This window comes from Acanthochromis polyacanthus, chromosome 6, assembly GCF_021347895.1.
Source record: "Acanthochromis polyacanthus isolate Apoly-LR-REF ecotype Palm Island chromosome 6, KAUST_Apoly_ChrSc, whole genome shotgun sequence".
Classification (NCBI taxonomy): domain Eukaryota; kingdom Metazoa; phylum Chordata; class Actinopteri; family Pomacentridae; genus Acanthochromis; species Acanthochromis polyacanthus.
In genome coordinates, this window is record NC_067118.1 from 27,509,082 (window position 1) to 27,531,484 (window position 22,403).

The 22,403-nt window shown below is 39.0% G+C and overlaps 1 protein-coding gene across 1 annotated transcript; it reads right to left on the minus strand.

The window, feature by feature from the left end:
• Positions 1-1,969: 1,969 nt before the first annotated feature.
• Positions 1,970-22,220, minus strand: sypb (synaptophysin b). The gene is made up of 7 exons (XM_022187750.2): positions 22,087-22,220; positions 20,637-20,702; positions 13,512-13,636; positions 10,548-10,746; positions 10,261-10,452; positions 9,841-10,153; positions 1,970-4,072 (listed from the first exon to the last, which is right to left on the minus strand). The coding sequence occupies exons 1-6, from the start codon at positions 22,102-22,104 to the stop codon at positions 9,872-9,874; spliced, it is 882 nt and encodes a 293-aa protein (XP_022043442.1). The 5' UTR covers positions 22,105-22,220; the 3' UTR covers positions 1,970-4,072; positions 9,841-9,871.
• Positions 22,221-22,403: the final 183 nt, after the last annotated feature.

Below are 22,403 nucleotides of genomic sequence, written 5' to 3' on the forward strand. Positions count from 1 at the left end.
TGATATGTCAGATTAAAAAATGGAGAAAATTTCCCTTGGGATTAATAAAGTATCTATCTATCTATCTATCTATCTATCTATCTATCTATCTATCTATCTATCTATCTATCTATCACACATGAAGTGGGTCCACCTTACATCTTTCATCAAAAATCATTAGAAATCATTTCAAATATTATTACCTAACAGTGACTGCATTACTTATAAGTTGGACTAAAATGTATTTGCTCTGATGTAATATTAATTATTAATTAAAAACAGACTGCTCAGTCTTGCTATATTAAAAATACAGGCCCTAGAGTAAAATCCCAATGCTGCAAAGTCAGTCCTGAGACTCAGATCTTGATTTTTTTCTGTGTCCTCTATTTTGGATGAAAAACCCAATCCTCCTCTGCATGGAGGATGCCAGAGTTGCATAAATTTCTGATGAGATCTTTTGCCATTCTTCAAAAAATATATTTTCAAAAGGGTTGTGCCATTCCTTCTTTCTCTTGTGTTGGATTCAAGTCAGGCAACACATTTGTCCAGATCACAGTTTTTACTTTGTTCTTGTTCAGAAGCTCTTGCATAATTTTGGCAGTGTGCTTTGGATCCCTATCATATTCAGATATTCTTCTGCCAAGCTTCTGCAGACTGGGAGTCATTTTTCACCGAGTACTGGTTTATTCACAAGTCTTTATGATGCTATCCAAAGATGTCATGGTCCAACACTATGAGCCCCATATCATCACACTCCCACCTCTGTGTTTTACTGTCAGGACTATGCATTCACTGTGCTTGTTCACACTAAGCCTGTTGGATTCCATTTGATTTATACAAATGTACTTGTGTAGGCTTCTTTGCAACTATTTTTCGCAACGTTTAATCTCACAGTCTTGTTCTGTAAAGCAAGCAATGTTCTTTTTTCTTGGATGCCATCCATAGAGATTGATGTTATGCAGTGTCTTTCACGCTGTCTAAGCCGTCACAGACACTCTGATTTCCAGAGATAGACAAAATTAAGTAAGTTCTGCTGTTTACGGGTCATTTTGTAGCCGTGTTCATACAACATTTCATTCCAGTTGATACCTGACATTGTTTGACTTCTGTTTCCCAAACTGTGATTCCACTTGTGCAGTCACCGTTTTCAGTGATGATAAAGTCATGCATGCTGTTGTGGAGAATCTGAAGGCTCGACATGTGGCCTTCTTCTATGAATGATGTTTGAATATTGGTGGATAACGTGCATTTAAGTTAAAGTAGAAGAACAGTCTTTCTCCTGTGACCTTTTCTGGTGAGGCCAAGAACATTTTGAAGCACCCTTGTATGTTGACAAGTTTAAATAGACAGTAAAGTTCTAGTATGTAACTTATTTTGTAATGACAGGCATATTTGCAACCATAGCAACAGCCAAGGTGATAAAACCCACGTAGTGATAACAGAGGTGTGTATGTGTGTGTAAGGGTTAAATCATGGGAGTATTACATTCAGGAGCATATAATCGTTGTTCTATGTTATATGCTTAAGCTTAAAATTGTGTCACTATTTCTGCGCTTGCCATAGTGATAGGCTCTGATTGTTTAAATTATAGTCTTTCTAGCACTATTTTTAAGGAGAGGAAAGAAAAAGTTTTCATCACAACCACTCTGGGTCTATCCACAACCTGTTTTGTTGTTCTGTCATACTAACCTGCAAACTCACTCCCAGCTTGAAATGGTGTTAACTGCCTGCTGTACATGGAAATATAGGCCAGTAACAGAAATACCACAAATGACATTTTAGAACTCACTACTGAAACTGTACCATCATTACATAGTCCCAACTACCTCCTTAAGATTTCCACACATTTTTCTGCATAATTCTGACATTTATTTTTATTTTCTCATACAGGTATTTAATATTGCTGATAATAACATTCACAAACTTAAAAAAATGCACTCTAACAATGTATATTAAAAGACAAAAAAACTCTTATGAACAGAAACACACCTTTTAACCTTCAACAGAATAATTTCAAGTTTATTTCATTTTGTTTCACATGGATCCCATATATTAAGAATACAGCAGAATTTTGGAGAGTCTTGGATATTTTTTTTCTCTGACTTATCATCATAAATACTAATATGTATACATCATACACAATAAACACAGCACTATCCAAAGGCGTAGAGAGTACCACAAGACATCATTCACCACTAACAACAGAGTATATTTCATTTCAGCATATTTATAAGAGCTACAGTGAAAGAGAAAGAAAGATAGAGAGAAAAAACAGAGTTTGGGGGGGACTAGAGGAGGAGAGAAAGCCAGGTGCTTCTACACGGCCTGAATCAAAGAACCCTGATTTTTAAAAAAAATGACTGAATCAAAAGCTGTACAATGGACCGATATACTGGAGATGGAAAACAACTCATCCTGATGAGGACTGTGGAAGCAAAACTACCAATCAAGACACATCTCTTTACCATTTGGCAAACATGATCTCGGATTTCCAAACAGAGGATTGGCAGTTAGGAAGGTGTATCTATGTAATAATAATTATTGCAGTACTTACTTTGTGCTTTGAGTAGAATATAGCGGAGCTGCAGTTCAGTATGTGCTGTGCACTAAGCACTACGGTGGATCAAACATACCAGGATATTTACTGTATAGTCTAAGACTTTCCTGCAGCTTTTGAGCCTCAGCCTCTTAATTATGTTTCTGGATGCTTTGGGATATAGGAAGTATAATGCATGCAGTAAATCAGCTTGCCATCAGAAATAGAAGAGATAAAGAAGGTTTGAGGATGCAGGAAACGTATATATGCAGACATGTTGTTCAGACTGCCTCAATAATATGTTGGTACCATTGGCATGACCACGGTCTTTTAAAATTTAATAGACTTTATTCTTGTTTACCTACAGTTCATGTTAATGTGAGTATGCACGTCACTGATTACAGTGTGATAGAAACACCAGTTAAAAAACTATATAACTCTGTCTTACAACTTTCTGGACCACATAAAAGGCGATCAAAAACAGGACGAGGTTCATCGACAAAATTAGTTTGATGCCATCACATAAATCCAAACGAATAAACAAACACACATCACTAAAACGGTTGTTCACTGCCCCGATTCACACACTGATAGCACTACAGCAGTTTCTGAAACAGCACAGCAAATATGAGATGCTACCATGCTCACTAATTTTCTTATCCCTATGCATTTTTGATTTTTATACATCAGTGTATCACAAGAATTCACCCTCTCTTGACAGTGGTATTTGATGGAAAAAATATATAAAAACATAAAGTCACAACTACTGTTACTATATATCACTCTTTCTCTGCTCACTTTTTACATAGATAATACTCTTCTGTTTTCCTTTCAACATTTATCACCTCATTCTCAGCAGCCTTCACCCCACATCTTAAATCCTGTTAGTAATGCTGATCAAATAGAAAAAATAAAATTCAAAAAAGATGTTCAGATTCTGAAATGAGGAAATAAAAACATGACTGTGGTATGAGCAGTTTAAAGGAACTGAAAGGCAAAGGCTAAACTATGTGAGCTCCTAAACAGAACCAAAGTAAATGCAATTGAATAACTCTGTGCTCAACATTTGTTGTATAACAACTAATATGGAGTGCACAATTATTCAACTGTGTACATATAATCATATATATCAGCATGTTGATATTTACACAGCACAGACAAATACATTCTCCCAAGTTAAATATTACTACAACTTTTTTTTTTCCCCATAAATGTAAGTCTTTTCCATCACAAGATTTCTCTTAAATGTTCATCAACGAATGTTTTGGTATTTGTATTCAAGTTTTTCTCGTATAACCAAACAGACAATCCTCTGTTGTCTTCTACAGTTAAATACATCACGAGAATAAACATCATGTTACAGCAAAGACCCATGTTCCCTCCCCCACCCCACATCCTGCCTCCCCGGTGGTGATCCCCTCCCCAGCCCCACCAGTGTCTGCCCTCCATGCCTCCCTCCCTCCGCCTGTCAACTCACAGATACACAAACAGACAAACAGAGGAGTGTGGAAATGCAGGTGGTGGTCGAGAGCCACACTCCGAAATCACAAGATCTCCCTAGGAAGAGGGAGAAAGACAGAGAAGCAAGAGAGAGAATGAAGGAAAGCATTAAATGCACAGCAAATGTAGCGTCAGAAGAGTCACATGTATTCAAACACAAATCAAGAGCGTTGGCCTCTGAATGCTTCCATGCGTGCGCCCTGGCACCTTTTCCGGAAAAGTTGCGATGGCAATATTACACAATCCTACACACACAGGCAGCATATTTTGAGTTGAGGGAAGTGATTTGAGGAAGGATTTTTGTGACATTTCAGCACCAATAGTGGCCAAAAAATATCACGTAGACTGCGAAAGAGAACGTTTGTGTGCCAGAATTACACAACACACCTTTCTCATTCACTTTGCTCTTCAGTTTCACATCTCTTGCAAACTGCAACGTAGGATTTTGTGACAGGTCAGGTGAAAGAGACTCACAAATATTACATGTAATCTGGGTTTTAACAAAGCACTAACAGGGGCTGAAGTTTAGCTTGTTGTTTCCAGCTGTTTGTAGGAGTCTTTCCTCTGAGTTTATTAAATAACTGCAGCATCAAACAGCAGCGGGAACTTCATTAGTTTCTTTTGATTCTAAATAATCCCTGACATAGAGACAGGCTTGGTCAGGATCCAACAGCAGGTCACACTGTGTACTTCTAGTCACATCAGACACACAGTCACACTACATAAACTACACTTTAATCCTTTGTTACATAGTGGCATTCCTCAGGTTGACTCCTCACAGCTGTCGGGAATTTCTTTTTTTTTTTACTGTTGTTAAGCGCCAGTTAGACTACTATCACACAGTGACAGACTTTTCAGTGTTTAGGTAATCACAGATACACGAGGCTAGGAATTATTCGACAGTTTGATAAGCTGCTCTTAGTTTCCATTTAGTCCTTTGTTTGTAAGTGCAGTGCTATGTATTACACGTCTCTTGATTTACTGATCAGTCTTTCATGTATGACGAATATCACACGCTCTCTCTGTCACTGTGGAGGATATGTGTGAATAAAGCTGTGAGGAACATTAACACAATATTGCCGTGTGTCTGAATGATAGAATGCCGTCACTTTAACTGTTTGATGACACAGCAATGTTACGCATCTCATATCTGAAAAGGGTTCATGGCTCAAAATAATGTGGGATTAAAAGATGATACGGACTCTGACAGACTATTTAATCATAGTAACTCCAAGAAATGAAAATGAACATAATAATATTTATGTAATATACTGTTAGCTTAACTTATACCAGTGTCAAATTCTATATGTGTAAAGACAGTAGAACAAAAACTGAAAGATCTGAATATTAATGACTAAATTATCACCCGTTACAATTTATTTGCAATTTATTTATTTCCAAGCCATGTTTTAAAGTGTTAAATTCCCCAAGTGTGGGTTTTATTGTTAGATCCATCAATCCTGCCACCATACTACACAGGGACAACTGATAATCCCAGACTTTATGCTGTAGGTAAGAAGTATCTTGGAATATTTTACTTCAACTATTCAAAGTTACTAAGCTAAGTTAAACTGACTATCAGGTAAGAAAAAACACTTTACCATAAAGTAAATATTATGTGTACTGGAGCTTATATTTTCAACGCTGCAATACTTACAGATTTGTTTCATCAGAATGTGGAACTGTGAATCCATTTGCACAAGCCTGATCTGATGTATTAGATATTTTCTAAATAACGCATGACTTTAAGTGTGAATGAGGAAAATATTGTACAAGAAAAGCAATTAAAAAGTGGACTATGAGGCATAAATATTTTTTTCTTTCTCAAAATTATAAGAAACATTTTACAGACATCTGTCATTAACAACATACATGCAATGTGAGTAGCATTATGTTGGTCGCTTTAATACAATGCTGCAATGAACAGCAGCAGCCAGTAACAAAACTAGATGTCTTCATCAAATATTGACTCCAGTGCTGCAACAGTCTGATTGGTCCATGGACGTTTGTAACAGCCATGTTTTCCTGTTATTCACCATCCAGTAATAACCAAAACTGCTCTAACTTTGAAAGATTGTTTTGTGTCATTCAAGGTAAATGGCTGATACATTTTCAAGTAAACTGCAGGTATTCTGTACATACAAAGAGCAGTATGAAGCCAAAGTGCAAGGCAGTGGCTTCTGCTGTGTGAATATAGTATGACGCTAAGGGCTCTAGAAAGACATTTCTATGTCATTCAGGACTGCTGGAGGGCAGTTTTAGCAGGCAGAAAGAGTGTTCTACAGCCTCCCAGCACTACGTTACAAAGCTCTGTTGCTGTAGTTTTAAGACTTCTGGGGCGTAGTGGAACTGAAGGAGCAAGTAAAGCAGTTAAGTGTACACAGAATACTGCAGCTGGATGAGATCAAAGAGCTAGCAGGGAGCTGTGTCATAAACTGCTTTGCAAGTTAGATGCTATGTACACTAACCAGCTACCCCTATCTCCTTATCACGCAGCTATGCCATCGTCCTTTCATCTTTGTCACACAAACACGTTTCAACCTGTTGAACAACCTCCACAGTCACCATTTCTAGAGATAACACTCATCACTGCACATGAATGTAAATAAGGAATCAAAATGATGATCTATATAAAGAAATAATGTCATTCCCATATGTATATTTGCAGTATTAAAAACATAATGCCTACAATAAGTCATTGCATAGGTATTCATCTCCTTCTAATTGTTCTAAAGTGACTCATATAATTTAAGAAAGGTGCAGCCAATTTGTGGTAGAAGTCCCACAATTAGTGAAATGGTGATTATCTGAGTGCAATGAAATGTATCTGGAAGGTGCAGTCACTGGTGAATCTGTACCCCGGTTAAAACTATATTGTGAAGACAAAACAACACTTCAGGCAACTCTGTGAAAAGGTTATTGGAAAGCACAAGTCAGGGAATTGATACAGGAAAGTTTCCGAGTCGCTGGCTATCTCTTGGAATACAGTTAAATCCACCATTAGCAAATGGAAGGAGCTGCAAACAGAGAGCCACTGTTGAAAAAAGCTCATATTAAGTCTCAACTACAGTCTCTGAAGTCAACTAATAAGATTCTTTGATCTGATGAGACCAAAACTGAGCTTCTGACTGTCAGAATAAACACTACGTTTGATGGATGCCAAACACTGCACATCATCCCAAACACACCATCGCCACTGTGTATACATTTGTAGCATGGTGGTGGCAGCATCATGATATGAGGATGCCTCTCAGCAGCAGGCACTGGAAGGTTAGTGAAGGTAGGGGCAAATTAATGTATAGAGTCAAATCCTAGAGGACAACCCGATGCAGTCTGCAAGAAAAGTGGGCAGATTTGTTTTCCAGAAAGACAGTAAAACAAAGGATACAGCCAAAGCTACACAGAAATAGCTTGAAGTAAACAAGGAGAAGGTTCTGGAGTTGCCAAGTCAGAGCCCAGACCCTAATCCAGGGGTGTCAAACTCAGTTCCTGGAGGGCCACTATCCTGCATGTTTTAGATGTTTCCCTGCTCCAACACACCTGATTCAAATGATCAGCTTATCATCAAGCTCAGCAGAAGCCTGATAACGAGCCTGATCATTTGAATCAGCTGTGTTGGAAGAGGGAAACATCTAAAACATGCAGGATAATGGCCCTCCAGGAACGGATCTTGACACCCCTGCCCTAATCCAATTGAGAATTGGTGACTGGACTTGAAAAGGACTGTCTACGTACTCACAATCCCTGGCAACCTGACTGTTTTGCAAAGAAGAATAAGATACATAAATAATAACAATAATAAAACAGATCAAAGAGCCAATGGTGCATCTACTAAATACTAGCTTGAAGTGGATGAAAACTTACACATACTTGTTTACCTTTTACAATTTTAATTGACATTAACTGGCTAAAGGAAAAAATACCAAGGGGGTAAGTGCTTGTTACAGAGAAGTGAAGCTAATACAGAAGTGTCTTAAACCTGCATTATTTCTAACAGCCAGCAGGGGGCAACTCATCTGGTCAGATTGTGTAGAGGTCTACAAGAAAATGACATTACTTCTCCATTGATTTGTTACTGCAGTAAACATTTTACCAATGATTTTATGGGTTCTATCACTTGTTTGAAATGTCCTCCCATAAAGCTGAAAGCTAATTTAGAAAATTATGGTTCTATTTAGAGTATAATAGACTTACAAGGTATGTTTGAAGGTGAGGCTATCTTGTAATTGACAGATAACTGTCATATCGGTGTGCATTGTGTCCTCATATTCTAGATTTTGTGGCAGAAAGAACAAGTTGCAAACACAATCCGGACATATTAAACGACTGAGCTGCTGTTATTTTCAGCAAACAGTTAATTTTAAATCCTACAGATACAGAAATAAAATATGATCATTCATTTGTAGTCACCTGCAGGTTATAATGTGTGTTCTATATTCTCTCTCTTTTACTTTATTTCAGTCTCCACTGACTGTTGAGCAAAAAATGTAGTTCTTCAGCTGCTGAATGCTTCACTGTGTTCCCAGGGAGACACTAACTGTCTAATCAGGTTGTATACAGTGGCTTTTTAGTGTTTTTGCTGAAAACTGCACTATGAGAAGAATGGCTGTGCAACAAAGTAGTGAAATTAACAATGGTCTGAGGTTCTCTATAAAACTCAATAAAGCTTAGTGGAGTTACAGACCGAAGGTTCATGACTGGGAGTGAAACCTGTCACATTGTTTTTATATTGTCATTTGATATATTGTAATAGAAATTTATTGATATATAAATATTAACTATAGTCACTGTAGGTCCGGCTGGTGCAAATAAGTGAGTTTCCTCCACAGTTTTTTGAGTGCAAAAGTCTCTTTTACATTATTTCAGGCAGTAATTCCACCGATAGCGACACAAAAGAGGGAATATTGTATCAAAATGTCCGTAACTTTGGAAGATACCCAATGTGTTTGGCAAGCTCAGACTGGTAAATCCTCTGACTTTGTCCTCTAGATTCCCCTACATTGTAATCACATTAGATTCGATCTCTTCCTATCCTGTTTGGACAGCAGGAACAATTACAGCCCACGCTGCTGTTTTTCTGGTGCTTAAAGTCACATTTATTTTATGCTTCCTAAATGCAGCATCAGAATTTGCAGCTGAGATGTCAGAGCATCTGGTAGTAGGGCTGCAGCAAATTATTGTTTCCCTCATTTATTTATCTACCTATTACTGTTTGGATTTTTGGTGTATGAAATGTGAAAAAGATTTAGTTCAATTCAATTTTATTTATGTAACACAGATTCACAACATATGTAATGTCACAGTGCTTAGCATAGTAAGGTAGAGACCTTATGAATTATAAACAGAAAACAGAAAACCCAACAATCTAAAGTTGCCTTTGGAAAGATAACCAGCGCAAAAAAACTGAGTTTTTTCCTTCAAAATAGACAAAGAAGATCTTTGGCAATGAAAATGTCATTTTTTTTGTCTATTATCTCTAGGTGAAATTAGTGTCTTTATTTATTAATACGTCAGTGTTGATCAGTTCTGAGCACTTAAGTTTTAGGTAATCTTAAAATATTTTAATATTAATGAAGATCATAAATCATTTGTACGGCAGTTATCCTCTCAACTCACACTTGCTGATCATGTGCCCAAGAGGCAGCATGTAAAAGGAAACCAAGGACCAAAACTTTGCCCTTAGAGTTAGACTGAATAATAAAAACTGTCATAATACATTTAACCCTTAACTTTTTGTTCAAATTGAAAGTCATGTTAGATAATTGCCTCCAGGATCTGCATACTATTCAGTCTTGTCCATGTGTTCTGCTCATGTTAGCACTCACCATCCCGCAGCTGTGGTTTGGCTGGGCGGGCTCACATTTGATTAGAATAGGAGGTGGGCTGCTGCTCATAGCCCTGGCTGTAGCCTCCATCCTCGTTGTAGCCTCCCTGCTGGCCGTAATCGGGCTGGTAGCCTCCCTGGGAGCCGGCATAGGGGTCCTGCTGTCCGTAGCCTCCCTGGCCGAAGGAATCAGGGGCGGGCTGCTTCTCCTGTGATGGGACGTATGTTCCAGCGAAGGCAGCCATCCAGCCGGTCTCCTTGAAGACGAACCACAGGTTTCCTACCCACAGGATCAGGTTGATGAAGCCAAAAGCCTGTGGAGCAGAAAGGAGATAAACATTAGTTCTCGTAGTTATTCACTGCTACTTTTCTCACATAAACTCGTCATATTGTTTAGTTCAGGGAAGTGTTTGGGACCTACCACGGAGGTGTTGAGGCCGGAGACCTTGGGATCATAGACCTCACGGCAGCGATTTTCTGGTTCCTCACAGGCTGCGATGAGAGCGATGACCCTCTCTGGATCGGTAGCTGTTTTCACATCTGACAGGCCTTTAGCCCAAGCACATGAAGACACCAGCCACATGAAGGCAAATACTGCCGTCACAACAAAGTCCTGGGGATCAGCAACACAATGTAATCATTATTAGAGCAAACCACTGCTAAACATCAAACATAAAGGTAAGCTCTATGTGGGCCAAGAAAACTCACAGTCTGGGCTCCCTTGTTGTTTTCACGGTACTTCTCCAGGATGAAACAGTATACAGAGAGGGCTGCCATGGAGTAGAGGAAGGAAAAGACACCGATGGTGACAAAGAACTCAGCTGAAGAGGAGTAGTCTCCGATCAGGAACAGACGTTCAGTTCTTCCTTCCTTACAGGTTGGAGCATCAAAGTAAACCTGATGAAGCCTGAAGAGGGCAACACAAAGAGGAAGAAAGAGAGAGACAGCGAGGAAAAAGTGTAAGAAGAGCTGAGAAAATATGGCAGATGGTGATACAGTTGTATATGTGAAACATGCTGCGATGTCATGAAGGGGGTAACAGTGGTGAGTATGTAGAGCTGCAAGGCCTATAAAAAGATTCACCCCCTAGAAAGTTTCCCTTTGTAGTGCTTTTTTAATGCTGAATCATGATCAGTTTAATTTGGCGTGTTTTGACAAGAATTTACTCCAAAAAGACTCTTTCATGCCAAAGTGAAAACAGACTTCTTTAAAGCAATGCCAATGACTTAAAAATATTAAATGTAAAATAATAGATTACATATGTATTCACCACCTACAAGCCACTTTTTAGTAGATGCACCGTTAGCCATAATTACAGCATTGAGCTGGTGTAAATAGGAACATCTGGAAACTGTAATTTTACCCCATTCTTCTTTAAATAACTGCCAAAGCTCTGTCAGATTTTTATTGTAAGCGAACAGCCCTTTTCAGTTAACTCCAGAGGGAGACCATTTGTATTAGGTAGTGTCTACAGATACGGACCCGTACCCGTAGCCTGTGGCCTACGGATACGGCACTTTCCCTTATCATAAATATTAATGAGACGGACATGAATATTAATGAGCCGGCTGATGAACGCGCTTTGTGATTGGCTGGTAATCCGACGTACATAAATATTAATGAGCCGGCTTGGTAATCCGAGTGATGAAGGCGCTTCCGTGATTCGAGGTGAATCTGCGTGCCGAGCCTGTCATGTCAGTCATCTGCTGTTCTCTTTTCTATCATGCATACTGTCTTATAAATATCATTATCTGACTTTTTCACGGACAGCGATTTGGGGGTTGAAATCAGCACTACTATTAAAAATAGCAAAACTTTTTATTCACGTGACCCTGTTCTAATAAAGCACAAACAGCAAACAAAACAAATGGCGGAACTAACAGCCAGCAAACTACAAGTATTTTTTTACCTTCAAAAGTAGCGACAGACTATTACATATTAACAACCTAAACAAAACCCTGACGTATTTTCTACGTCTGGCAATACAGACACTGCACGTCAGTCACTTTAATGTTAGCGGACTCTGTTGAATGGCTAAGTTACATAACCACAAACAAATCTCACAATATCACAGTAAATCGAGTTTGTGGGTTTTTTAAATTCATGCCGAATTAAAGAGCTGCTCCTCACCATTCACGAGTGTTTGTTTCATATTCGACATCCTTAACTTTATCTTGTAAATTAGCGTCCGAAATTAAATGGGAACATTTGCAATGGAGTTCGTCAGCCGCTTCCACCACTGAACGCGGTAAACTAATTAATAGGAACTGGACGTCAAACAATTTAGACACAGCGTCTAAAAGCGTAAAAACTACATTGTCTAAAGTGTGAGAGGAGACGGTGTATTTTTGGTTAAATTATACAATGTTCGCCGTCAAAGTCATTCATATAAACTGCCTGTAATGTGCAGCAAATAGTAGTTAACCATCGCCAGCTCTTCAGTGACCTTAACGGGTCCGTACCTCTAGTACAGATGCTACAGGTACGGGTCCGTACCGTCCGTACCTGTAGCATCAACCTTTGTATTATGCTTATTTTAAATATTAACAGTTTTCTTTAGTTTGGGAATCAGGTGAATCTGTTAGCTCATGTTTCATTTGGTCTGGCAGAATGCCCCTTCTGCTTCAAACAGATTTCCATCCGGCCTTCCCCGTGCTGAGGTATTCACAATCATTTATATGGGGCAGGTTTATGACACATTTTGTACACACATTTTATTGCTGTAATTGCACATCGGTTTATTCATTCATTTGGTTGTTGTACAAGTGTTGATAATGCCCCTTCAGAATAAATAATTAACTGAGAAATTCAAAGCTAATTTGCGCATTTGTCCGGGGATTTCAGGCTAACAGTTTTTACAAATACGTAAAAATGACAACAGTACAATATTTAAAAACAACATTTTGGGATTTTTTTCTTAAATTTAGAAAGGAAGACACTCCAATCTTGGCTGTTGGATGAATATGTAGCAACATCCAGGAGACGTTAGCATAAATTCTAGAAATGGAAAAAACAGAACGACTCTTTACAGATATTAAAAAAAATAAGAACTCAGTAACCTTTAAGTTTTACACATAAATACTAATTAACCTTAATTTGCAGTTTTTACAATGTAGTAGATTATTCTTGATTGTTTGAGCCATGTTAGCCATTTCCAGTCTACATGTTGACCTAAAGGATTTCATATTTAAGCTCCATTTTTAATTAACAGATCTGACAGTCGTATAAATGATTTCATGTACTTTTTTTTTTTAAAAAGCAATTTTAAAAGTGTTAAGCTAGTTTTTGTAAATCCTATTATAATCTCTGAGAGTCTCCAGGCTAATGAGTTTTTTAACCAAGCTAATGGTTGCATAAATTAGGAATGTAAATATGCCAATTTAATTCATCAAGTGTATATATTTTACAATTCAGCGACAAACTTCCTATAATTACACAATTCATACCAAATGTTGTGAAGATCACTGCCACTCTCATGCTCTGATATGATAGGGTGCTAGAACCAGTTAAAACTTCAAAAGGCAACTTCCAAATCACATTTTGTTTATATAACTACATTAAAGCTATTGCCCAAGTGATTCATTTTGATTCATGGACATTTCAAGTTTGTGCAGTTTTACAATTTCTTTCTCCATTCTACAACACTGGAGACAGCAACAACGTGATACATACCTGAACGGATATTCAAATTCTACTTCAATGCCTAGGTCACTCTCCGACCGGTTTTTACACTCCACACTCATCTTGAACATGCCAGAGTAACTGCCACATGTTGAGAAGGCAAAGATTGCAAAGATCTGTGGGAGAAAAACACAGGATATGAGAACTCATCTAAGCAACCTTTAGACAAACTGTGCAAAACAGAAAATGCAAAAATTGGTGCATTTATGTCACACATAATGCCTCCATGTCAGTCTGGTCACAATCACATATAGTGGTTGTACTTCAGTTCATCCTCTATGGTACAACCACGCTAACAAAACTCTCCAGACGAAAGCTGAACGCTGCAGACTGCGCTTCGCCACCTGCAACGTCTCCAGCAGACCAATCGAGATCCACCAATCATGGAGAGCTGCTAATAAATTCACACAGAGTGCAAATCAATGCAGCGTTATCACCAGGTTACACAGCAAGGGCTGCACCTGTTGCCATGGTAACCGGCACATTTTTAGGTGGTTGTTGCTTCCCCTGCATTTGTTTTATTGTATTTCTTTTGTATGCAATTGTTCAGAGATCGCCAGTGTGGTGCTTCCGATGCACTCAGCTGCTGCAGGCACGAACAGACATGTATGGCGATAAACACACACACTCTCTCTCACACACACACGCAGATTAGACAAGTCAGACTATTTTTACCACACCCTCCCGGCGCTGCAGGCCAGATCCGATTGGATGGAAAATCCAGCTATTAATCTGACTGAGGTGCTCTACCATCTGTCACCAAATACTCAACTACAAGCTACTGTAAAGCAGCCACAACACACACAGACGCTCACAGCAACACCCCCACACATGATCTCGTATGCACACACGCACGTACACACACGGACACGCCACTCCTCTCTTAGCTGCAGCCCTGTAGTACTGTCTACCTGCTGCAGGCATCAACACACTAAACTATTTACAGTAATCTTTGAGCTAATGTGAGTAGGAGGCTCGTTCGTTCGACTTACGCTCAGCAGCTGCCGAAATCGAGCCTCATTGTGGTCACTTTACTCATCCTCCTTTGTTTGTTTTTATTTTTTTTAATTTTCTGGTATTCTTTCCCAGCATCTCAAACACCTTCCCTCCCTGTTGTTAGTAAGAGACTAATTAACAGGTTTTACTAATCAATGCAAATCACTGTAGATGTGACAAAAGAGGCAGCATTATATATGAAAGAGGAGATGAGACAATGATTAACAACTACACATTAACAGAAACATATATAAATGTTTGCTATCTGTAGTGGAACTTCAGAGCAAAAATCCACCATAAGTTATTGAATTTTAATCCTAGAACCCAAACAAAATCTGTGCACTCTAAATGCACCGTAAAAAGAGGCCACTCTGGTTACATTTTCTTCAGTCAAGGTAGTCTTAACAATTGTCAGAGTATTGTCCCATATAACAAATCAACATTTAAATCAATAAAATTATATATAAAGTGCGTTTTATGCTGTGTTTGCAGTTTAAAGACCAGACCTCAAGAATACCAGCATCAAATGCTGCAGCAGCTGTGCAATTAATCAATATCTACAGCATGTACAGCAACTGCAGCGTAAGCACAGTCCTTAACATAGTGAGCGGTGAACTGTATGTTTTTCTATAAATATACACCATCCAGCGCATCCTGTTTGGTATAACTGTCTTATACCACTAACTGCTTTAAATATTTAGACTCTTCAAGGTTTTAGTGCTCCCAGTCTTTCACTGTCCCTCAGACATTTAAACCAGATCGATATGAAAGCCAACAACATGTGGCCTTCAGTCTTCTTCTTCTTCTGAGATATTTTGGAGAAAATAAAAACTCTTTTTGGATTCTCCAGGTAAGAGACCATCTCTACAACAAGCCTCGTTACTGCTTTGGTGGATTTGACAGTAGTAGTACATGCAAAATTCAATGATACTGATACGATGAATAGAAAATGTTGCTTTGCTATGCTTACATGTAGACTGTAAGGAACAAAAGTTTTTTTTATACTATGATCTTTTGAGCAATTTACTGTTATTTTACAGACTTTTACCAGTTTATTTTCTTCATTATAGATAATATCTAGTAAAAGTCACAGAACATGTTTTCAATTGCATGATTACCCTAAAACAAACAAACAAAAAAAAACCACAGGCCAAAAATGAAAATAATATCTACATCATAAATATGCGTTTTTACAAATAGTAGTACTTTTTGGGAGCAAAAATTTTACTTCTCTTCTTTTATTGTGTTCATATCTGCAAAAATATGATTATTTTACAGATATTTGCTGTTTTTTAAATGAAATGTGGTAAATATTTTTTCAGCTATTATTTTACAGATTTTTTCCTGTTTAGATGTTGACTCAAACTAAAAAAAAAAGCTTAGACTATATTTTTACAAAAAAGCTATTCAGTCTTTCACAATGTGTCGCCATAAAAAACACCGTTTAATTTACTGCATGCAAGTCAATTAAAAATATAATTATTTCATAGATATACTCTGTGTTTTTACAGTCTTTGAATGTTACATTATTTCACCATTTTTTTTTTTTTACTGTATTGTTTCTGGCATCACCGTTTCCAGATTTCATTGTTTTCTTTCTTTTTTAACAGAATTGTTTTTTTTACAGTGTAGCTAAACATAAATGTATGCAATGCTACATACGTTCTTAATTAGTTTCACTTTTGGATGAAAATGTAGCTTTTTGGTCATCATTACTGTATCATGACATAAAATACATAGAAAATAAGTGCAAAATACACGATCATTAGTGCTGTCAAGTCTGTGTATGCAAACATAAGACACGGATGTAAAGAGACACTGCTGAGAGTCTGTAGCCACACAGGCAGCTCTGTACGACTGTATTTAGGCACAGCGGCACTGTGAGCTAAATGCTAATGTCAGCAGGTATAATATTTATCATGTTCAGCATCTTAGTTTTGTTCGTCAGCATGCTAACATTTGCTAAATACAACAGAGGAGAAGGTGTGGGAGTCCCATTAGTTTGGCCATTACGCAAAGTGCTTGACAAATTAATATGACAAGCAAGGGGACAACCAAAGTTAATACAGTTCATCATGGGGGACGCATGAATGTCGGAGCTAAACGTTAAGACCATAAACGTCAATTTTATGGAGGAAAAGTCAGGCAATCACCACCTAGTGTTAGAATACAATTCAATACCAATCCCTCTGATAGTTCTTGAGATATACGAGTCGGAACCAAAGCAACAGACCGCCTGGCACTGCAATCCCTACAGCAGCACCACTAGCCTGGATAAAAATCAGCGTTTGGAATCTAAATGGTAGGCCCCTGAAGCACAGTTAAGAGTCTGTGACGACAGATGAGTGGAAGGAGAAAGAGGAGCGGGACAGGCAGGCTGAGAAGAGAAATGGTGGCACGCTGAGTGTTAGGTGCCATGGTAACACGACTGGCAGCATCACACAGCGAGGAGGCGGAGGCTGGTCTCTAGCCCTCCTGGTATGCTGGATGCTTGTCAGCTCTTCCGTGCTGAGAAGATACACAATCAAACAATCTGTCTCTTTGTCCCCCAGTAAAAACCGATCCACAAATCAGTGAATATACCACTAGTTAGCCTGATCGATACCGGAATTTTGAGGCTATCCTGTGAAACTAAAACTTCACGTTTCTAAACTGAAACAAAATGGCATTGCAAACACGCAACGATTCTGTTGAAGAATGTGCACCACACATCTGAGATAGGGGTGGAACCTCTTATAGCTGCTGTACTGTTTATGTAATAGACGTATAGAAAGAAAAAATATATATATAAACATGCCCAAAGCACAAAAGCACAGAAAAAAACACAAGCTGTGTAAGCCTTCACCAGAGGCCCTGGAGTAATAACCACACAGAGCGTCGGAACCACAAAAAGCCCTCTGAGCTACAGCAAAACCAACAACCTTTATTACACATTAGGGACTAAGCTAAAGTGAATAAGGCTGCTACTTCATGTTCTCACAAACAGCCTTTTTATGCTCGCTGAGAATGAGTCAGAACAGAAATTTGAATGCAGATTAAATCCAACACAGCAGCAGCGTCCTGTGGCAGCAGCAGAGAGGCAGGAGGCCGGCTGTGTGGCTGCACTCGACATCAGCTGTATTTGGGAACTCAATGTCTCCCAGCATCCATCAAATCTGGGCTTTGTCAGCACTGCTCCCCGGAGACAAGCGGAGGGTGGGGTTGGGGAGGTGGGCCAATCTACATGAGTCACACATACAGTACACTGTTTTAATCTCACACATGGAACCAGAATGGTGCTCAGGCACTTGTGCAAGATCGCACATTCCCGGCCCACATATTTAAACTGGTCCATTTCCAATCACTCTCATCTGTTCAGTTCCAATATGTGAGAAAGACGACGGCTGACAAACCGTTCGCTCCATGTATTGTGCTCTGCTAAAGCATGAAAAGGTTTGATTCTTCTCTACATAAGCATCTTTTTCTGCTCTAGAATCTGCAAAGCTTTAGTTCTGGCTCCTCTCTGCCCTTCTAAAAGCAGTGTGTTGCTGCTAATGCATGCCCATATTAATCCAGAAACAGCAGCAGCTCCAGCAGCTCCTCCTCTGGCCTGACGCTGAGGCACGCAGGCCCGCTGACAGATGATTCATGGGCCCTGGCCTCCTGAGCGGGGCTCCTGATTGGTGGTTGGCTTGCAGTGACCCAGGCAGGCAGTGATGAGGTGTTGGCACACTCACACAGCTCCAGGGAAGGACTACAGAGTCATGCAGTACACTCATGCCTTCAACTGTTCCCCAGCATTTCTGCAGAGCCCATTACAGTGTGGAGCTCTGTCAACACTGCTTTGGCACACGCGTTTTCATCTGGTTTGTGTTACGTGAGGCTGAGAAGCAGGGAATTATGGGATGCACACACAGGAGGGGCCCCCTCTGCTCAATTCCATCTGTTCGCTCCCTCCCAAAAAGTACACACAATATCACCACACGCAAATATTTAATGATCAATTATCAGCAACAAGGTGCTAATTAAAACCTGCTTAAGGGATAATCCACTTATCAAAATGATCGCTGTAGTTGCTGACTTATTATTTAGCTAATTGTTTAAACCCTGATTTGGACAGATTTACCAAAAGAATTCTCAGTTTTCATTCACAAATACATTTACGTATTTTATGCATATATTAAATGATCCGTTACCATCAACATGGAGCTAATTTACACCCAAATTTTATGTAAATTAGCACATTCTGAGGCAAGTAATTTGCACATTTCCACATTCCTGCACATCATAAATATTTATATTTGCTACACTCAACATATGATTCTTTTAAAATCTTTGAATCCTTTTCTAAAAAATGTTCTGCCTGTCAATGCTTGCTGTTATGCACCCGTCAAATTCATCAGAAACGAAAACCTATTTATATATAGGCTGCAGTAGTGACATGGAGCTCATCACAATTCAATGAACTCATCTCACTGCTTGCTTAGATATTCAATTTACCAAAAGGACAACAAAAGAAGCAAATTAAGATGCTGATACACATTTTTGCTTGGAAAATGAATTCCCCTGTGACAATAGTTCCCACAGTTGCTAACTGATAATCTCTTATCAGTCTGAGTTTTGACAATATGGAATATGAGTCATATTCTCCCCTAAACAGAACAACTTTAAGATACAAATACAGAAATGTTACAATGCTTGAGCTAAATGAAAATATTTAGTCGTTCTATTTATAGAATGATGATCCTGTCTTCAACTCCCTTGGAAAAGAGATCTCTAATCTCAATCTGACTTCCTGGTTAAATAAAGGTAAAAGAAAAATTGCACTGTAAAAACAAACCTGCAAAAAATAGTGAAACCTGGGAGCAAAAATACTATTAAAAATGGAAAATAACCTTCTCAATAAAATAATTCTTTACAATTTAAACAGTTTCTAGTCTTAATCGTACATGACATGTATTTTTGACTTTTTAATGGCTATGTTTAATTTAATATATGTATAAACAATTCAGTTAAAAAGTAACTAATCTAAAAATAATATCTATATATATCTATATAATCTATATGATTGAGTAATGTTATCATGCAAATAATCAGGCTTCAAAAGTCCCATCATTAGTCAGCTTATACTAGATAAGTTAATCTCACAAATCCTGTAAAAAAAAAAAAAAAAGCATATTAAAATACTGTTGGCAAATTAGTTATGTGATTTCAGATTGAAAGAGTGCTACTGTTAATTTTGGATCATATCAAGTGTAATATTAGTTTTTACATGTTATCTTCCATAAAGATGCAGTATTTATTAGATCTATAAATAGCATGTCCATGTACAAATTTCATAGATTCACCACTGTTATTAAGTAAATACTTATAAAAATTACACAAATGAAGCTTATGTTTTTGGAAAATATCCATTTTTATATAAAAATCTTTGTAAAAAAATCTCTGTATTTCAAAAAATGTAAAAGAATTTGTAAAATTAAGAAAAAAAAAGTAAAATCAATTGGATTTTTTACAGTGTAGTAAATGAAATGCTTGACTGCTTTGCCATCTTGTGGGAAAGACTGCTCATTAGAATAATACTATGAAAAACAACATACTACACAGAACTAGCATGCAGAGGTCGTGTCCTCCGAGGAGGATTTAACAAAGTGTCTTTGTATTCCTCAGTGGACTGACACAGTGCTACTACCACAGTGACGTGATACATCCTGCTGGTGTCTCCTCCTCAGGCTGCTGGGCCTCAATCCCCAGAACCATCAGAGGCTCCTCAGTGATAAACAACTGCTATTATTACTATTAGTTAAACATAGCAACTTAAAGACTGCAAGAGGAACGCCTAGTGAAAAGACAAATAAGAATATCTGACAGTGAATCCTCCTGAGAGAAGGTTCAACTGTGAGCCTTTTTCTCCAAGAGTGCATCCATTATTAAACACTAGTAGCTTTATGACCTCTGCAACATAGAAGGTCATACATCTGTCAGTAAGAGACATATACATACAGACATATATTCATATATAGAACCCAAATAACCATCAGAGCTTAGACATTTTCATTCGCAAAAATGAAATTTTATTTTAAAATTCAGCGAGATTGATTAAAAATCGACACCTATTTGAGAGTAAAATGGCAGACTTACCCATTGTAGAGCTTTTATGAATCCCAAAGGTTGCTTGAGTATCGTGAACTGCCCTTGGGCCACCAGCTGTCAACAAAACAAACCAGAAACAGCAGGTTTTTTTTAGCATTTTCACACTGGCTTTTAGCTCTCCCTGTGTGAACTCGGAGCCTCTCAGTGGACCGAGCCTGATGATATGATGATGCTGATTAAAAACATAAAACCAAATTACCTCAGCCTCATGGCCCACAGGCTGATCTGCTCTACTGCTGGCACCTGCAGGTGTTGGTTATATGACAACAATCTGCCAGTGAATTAAGGGAGGGAAACTGTGTGCACTCATGGGCTGCTGTAGTAGAGCAGAATAGTATTTTTTGATATTGACTTCAAATGCTCTGGTGTGTGCGTGTGTGTGTGTGTGTACGCGTGTGTGAGACTGCGAGCTCCTTCCAGCATTACAATTAGTCAAAGCTGATTAACTGTTTCCCTGCTGCTGCACACTCCACAGCGCTCATTTTATTTATTGATGAGACAATCCTGCGATTACTATTATTATTACTATTTTCCCTCCATCCTCTCTCTCTCTCTTGATTTGACGAGGCAAAGAGAGGTGGTTTGTGCGCAGGTGAATGCGACACCGCAAAGAAGGCGGCGTGTCCCTGCGTGCATCAATAAATGGCCGCACAGAAATCAGCGCCAGTGATGCTGTTTCACTTTCATCCTCGTTGTTTCCCCACATCTGTGGATGCCAAACATCCATATTAAGCAGATGACGCATGTACTGACAGAATTCCTGCCCCTCACAGAAGCTCCTTTGACTGGGGGGGAAAAAAAGCCTCGGATGGCTTTTGTCACTGAGCATTTAGAAGCTGATCGTGGCCACGGAGATGCAGGAGACCGTCCTCGGATCGGCCCTTTACTGCGGCTATCTGCGAACACCCAGGCCCCCCTTTTGGAAATGAACCCGCCTACAACAACGGCCTAATTGAGACGTGAGCGACGTGAATCAATTAGATCTCCGGAGATAATGGGTGGAATAACATCGTCTCCTTTGCTTGGCTAAATGTCATTGCTGCAGCAGTCTGTGGACATCCTACACATTTGTGGACCGTCCAGCGGGCCGCGCTCTCACATCGACTGCAGCAGCATCGGTAGAGAGGAGGAAAAAAAATGTCCAGTTACATGGCGCTCAGTCGTGCCTTCACCACTGCATTTGTAAAATTATCATTACTGTTTGATTTTTACACAAACGCATCAATTAGTAAGATTTCGACTCCAAGCGCTCGAAAGCGCTGCGTGAAATCCACTAAGGTCGGTGGATCTCTAGCAAAAATAAAAAAAATAAAAAATAAATCACAATTTCATTACAATGACGGCGCTCGACACAATAACGTGAATCGTAGTAAATTAAAACATCAGCTGCTCGTGGAAATAATAATGAAAGGGATGATTTGCCCCCTGAAAGCCTTACCTGGTTTACAACATCCATCTTGGCCGCTTACGCGCTGATAAGAGGATCAGAGGGGCGGAGGGAGGGAGGCGTCTCATCCGGAACAGCCCAAGGGAGGAAGACGCCCAGGAGGAAGAGCCGGGCTGCGTCACGAGCTGGGGCGAGGACGTGTGAGGCGTAGTGACGTCAGAGCGCGGAGTGGACACGAGCCAGGGCGTCTGTCCAATCAGAGCGCGGCTTTATTCTAAGGCAGCAGCAGCAGAGATTTATTTATTTATTTGTTTGTTCGCCTCTGGGAGGTGGAGGTGGTGGAGAGAGGAGGCTGTTCATGCTTTAGT

Excerpts from the sequence above, each read along its gene's own strand:
- sypb (XM_022187750.2), bottom strand. Across the intron at positions 13,637-20,636 it reads TCATAAAAGCTCTACAATGG|ATCTTTGCAATCTTTGCCTT; the intron begins GTAAGTCTGCCA and ends TTTCTCCCACAG. Across the intron at positions 10,747-13,511 it reads GAATTTGAATATCCGTTCAG|GCTTCATCAGGTTTACTTTG; the intron begins GTATGTATCACG and ends TGCCCTCTTCAG.